Source organism: Tasmannia lanceolata, unplaced genomic scaffold (genome assembly GCF_043159265.1).
Source record: "Tasmannia lanceolata isolate RefF3 unplaced genomic scaffold, GAP_Taslan_0.1 ptg000018l, whole genome shotgun sequence".
Classification (NCBI taxonomy): domain Eukaryota; kingdom Viridiplantae; phylum Streptophyta; class Magnoliopsida; order Canellales; family Winteraceae; genus Tasmannia; species Tasmannia lanceolata.
The window spans coordinates 18,444,058-18,448,271 of NW_027518695.1; the positions used below are offsets into that span (position 1 = coordinate 18,444,058).

The following is a 4,214-nucleotide window of genomic DNA, read 5'->3' on the forward strand; positions in this document are numbered from 1 at the left end:
TTGATACCATGTGAAACAACCAATTACTCCAAAAGATTAAGCCTTTGGAGATGGCATTATTTAATCTTTATACTTTAACATTGTGAGATACTATTGCATCATTCTATTATTTGGTGTTCCCTCCATGGTAAACCTCAAGTTTTTTGGGCAAAGAACTTGAGAAGAAAAACATTGTAATATTCTGGAATTTAGTAGACCTCTCTCGGATTTGTCCCATAGTTTTCCTTTCACATAGACAGGTTTATCACGTAAATAAGGAAAAAAAATGTATTTTGGGCAAACATTACGTTTAATCATGTCATTGTGTATGAGCATGGCCTGCTTGTAAATGATTAAAGGTTTTTAATTCCAATCTATGGTTGATTTTGTACAGAACCTCAGATTAGAAAATGTTTTCCACATGGGGTTCTCTAATCAAATTAGAATTGACTAGAGGGTCATTTATCATGGCAAAAACCAACCATTCTCATCTAGTGGTTGACTGAGGATGTAACTTTGCCATGGTTTCCTATCCAAACATTCAACAATCACATTTCCATCCAAAAGAGTAAAGTAACAAGAAAAGAAAAACAGTAAGAAGAAACATTTCACATTATACACAAAAAAGAAGAACAGTAAGAACTTTAAAAAAGAATGGAAAAGTGATACTGTAACACAGTCTACACAACCCACACACCCCATTTTTTTTTTCTTAATTTCCCTTCTTACAATATTATCTAACATTCACATAAACCAGTCTTCAAAGACAAGGAAAATGTAACAAAAGAAAAATCATATGTCAGTAGATACCATGGACAATGGGTGATGCTCTTTTAATGCTCTCCATATGGGTGCTCTCATAAACAGGCAGACCATTTGAGTAAACACTCAGATCATAATTCTGCAACTCAAACAGATCAGAACTTGAATCACTCTCTCCACCATCATCCAGCTCTTCATCTCTCTTGATACTCTTCTCCTCTGATGAAAATTCATTAACCCATTTCCTATCTTTCTGCAAAACCCATTTTTTCTCCATAAATTCATTGTTGTACCTTCCATCTTTCTCCAAAAACCCATTACTAAAAAAATTATTCTTGTCCAAAAACCCATCTTTAAATTTGAGCTTCTCATCCAACCAAGCAAAATTCATTTGTTTCTTCTCATCAAAAACAGCATTTTGTGGGTACAGAGTCACTGACGTTGGCTGCTCATTGCATTTTGATAAAGACATAATTGGCTTTTGATCTGAATTGGAATTCACACTTACCTTCATAGGATTGTTAGAATAAGGAGGAGGTGTTCTAAAACCAGAGATTGAAGAATGAATAGATTTGGCATCTTGGTCGGCGCCTCCAATTCCTCGAAAATGGCTAATACTGCTCCTCCTCTTCCTCCGCCCACTCGGGCTCTCCTCTTCATCCTTCATTGACTGAGTGCTTGACTTAGACTTTTTCTTTGAATTTGTTTGACTAAAGAGGGAGTTCAAAAAACTAGCCAATCTACCCCCTGGAGAGCTTGGTTTCTTGCTTTTCTTCTCTTTGATGTGTTTTTCAAGCCTATGAGATTGTGACCTAAGTGAGCTTCTCATAGACATGTCTACACTCTTCCTTGCTCCTACCCACATGGGTCCCTCTTCTTTCATGCTCTTGTGACAAACAGTTCCACTGCTAAAACCACCAGCGGCCTCGGCTATGCCGGAGAAATATCGCGAAGCTTCGAAGACATCGAGCTCGCCGGAGTCGTTTCGCCTGTGGGATGGTTTTTTGGAGTGTTCATAGTGTGTAATTCCCATGGTGGACATGGTTGAAGAGAGTTGCTATGGATGTGGAGATGTGAATGAATGAATATGTTGCATAGGTGGTTTGGTACTTATGGGGATTGAGATTGAGGGAAATAAAAAGGAGGGATTTGAGTAGTATTGAAATGATTGAGAGTAGTGGGAAGATAACTTTTTGTAATCGATGGATCCACTATAATAATATAGATATGTGGCGGTGTTTTGCTTCTTTTTTTGTAGAGTCCCACTTACTGTAGTTTCTTTCTTAGACAAGGGTGATAAGAGGAAACAAGCTGTTATATTTTCACTCTCAAGACATGGCTAGTGTTGTGGTTGGTGAGGATGAAAGCTTTGTTTGCTTGGATTCTCAGCTCATTTAGAGCTGTTTTGGGTACAAGGCATACCATTCATTCATTATACTTTGAAATAGACTAGGTTTTTTTTTTTTTACTTTTTTTTAACCACAGAATAGAGAACAAGAAAAAAGACAAAATAATTATTTAGATTAATGGACAATGAATTAAATTTTTGGTGTTTAAAATAACTTAGCCTGATATAAGTTTTGGGCTCTAAGCTTTTGTAAATGGGCCTCAGGTTTTTTAAAGAAAAATCCAATCACATGTGTGGTGTGCCATTCATCAGTTATATTATTAGTGGGAATTTGGAGAATTAGGGACTCTCTGGACGCCATAAAAAATTAATCTTGTTTGGAAAATAAGATTAACTATATAACCATTATCTGCAAAGGTTGATGAAGCGTCCAAAGGCAACCTAGGAAAGTCCCCGGGGGAATCAGAGATGATAAAGCAGAGATGTGTGTGGCATTCTCCCACTTCTATTTCGAAAGATCCAAAATGCAAGCGAAATGCAGGGCCCCTCTAGATGCCTTAAGACTTGGTAAGTCTCCGAATATAAAATTCCTTCAGATTGAATATGATAGCAAAGTGCAAGTAGACATATTCCTAAATAAAACCAGGCCTTCTTGGATCATCCAATAGTACTGGTCAGAAATTTCCTATCTTATGCAAGAGCTCGCTCTCACAATTTCTCATGTATATCGTGAGGGCAATCACGTTGCAGAAGGTTTGGCAAATGAAGCTTGTTAGAGCCAGACTAATCAGCAATTCTTCTCTGTGAGAGATCTCCCTAAAGAGACAAAATAAGCAATGACAAGTGATAGCTTAGGGATCCCTAGTCTGCGTCTTAAAAGTTGATTATGTTTCTTATTTTAATGTAGACTTTCTTATTTTAATGTAGGCTTTACATTGTAAGTGTCCTCTTTGTCATGTAAGCCTGTTTGGGCCCTTGTCTTTTGGATTTCTCTAATAAAATCATTGGGCCTCGATATAAAATTCCTATGTAAAAATATTATAATTAACAATAATACCATTTGTTTATGCACTATGGAAGTCATATATATGGGGTTGCTAAGACTGATAGAAATCAAATAAATGGGAAAACTTGGGTTTGTGCCCAAACCCTATGAATGTGGGTATACATATTAAATAGGGAAAATCCCTTTCAAGTGTATTGCAGAGGCACATATAGCCTGGGGTAGCCACACCCCCCATCCACATCCACAATGACTTGCAAAATCCCATTTAAGTGAATTGCAAAATCCCTTTTATTACAGAAACTTAGTAAGCGGGCCCCCAATGACCAATGCAGGCAAAGTGTAAATCAGTCCCCCCCCACCCCCCAAGTGTAAAATCCTGGCTCTGCCCCTGCAGATAATGTTATATGCTCATCGGCTAGAAACACAGTGGACACAAATTGTTTGGAGGATCCAAAGCATCATTTGATAGGCCCTGGCATAGATAGGGTGTGCCCAAAAAATCAGCTCCGTAGGATCATCCTAACCCTTCAATTGGTGGAAGTTAAACATGGACAGATTTATGGTGGTTTATACCGGTCCATTTTAACCATTCCAAATCAAAGGATTGGGTTGATCCTATTGAGCTGATTTTTAGGGCACACCTTATCTATGTCAGGGCCCATCAAATGAATGGTTTGCATCACCCAAACAATATGGGCCCTTACTGTATTTTTTGCCAACTGAGCAGATAGCTATTTGCTCGACCGAGCATAATCACTTTTCCCAATTGTATGTACAACAAAAAGAGGTTATTTAGAATTTTTTAAACATAAATTTTATATAAATATCAAATACCTTGCAAACAAAACAAAAAAAATCAAATTCCTTGCGTAACAATCACTGTCTTTTAGCATTTTATTATAAATGATTACTGTTTTAATTATTTTTGGATTACTATGGACTATTACTCTTTTTAATTGCTGTTCGGTTATAGATTTTGGTACGAGTTTTGGATGAGAATAGGGTCTATTCTCCCCATAAACAGGAAACATATGCAATCAGACATCAGAAACAGTTCTAAATCATCTTTCCCTCTGTTTACAAAGTTTTTATATGATGGCCGACCGGGTAGTGTTTTGA

The 4,214-nt window shown here is 37.1% G+C and overlaps 1 protein-coding gene across 1 annotated transcript; it reads right to left on the reverse strand.

The window, feature by feature from the left end:
* Nucleotides 1–566: 566 nt before the first annotated feature.
* Nucleotides 567–2,079, reverse strand: LOC143850948 (protein BIG GRAIN 1-like E). Its single transcript, XM_077360247.1, has one exon. The coding sequence runs from the start codon at nucleotides 1,781–1,783 to the stop codon at nucleotides 779–781; it is 1,005 nt and encodes a 334-aa protein (XP_077216362.1). The 5' UTR covers nucleotides 1,784–2,079; the 3' UTR covers nucleotides 567–778.
* Between the last annotated feature and the right edge of the window lie 2,135 nt (nucleotides 2,080–4,214).

Coding starts and splice junctions, on each gene's coding strand:
- LOC143850948 (XM_077360247.1), bottom strand. CDS start 1,783: ATGTCCACCATGGGAATTACACACTATGAACACTCCAAAAAACCATCC.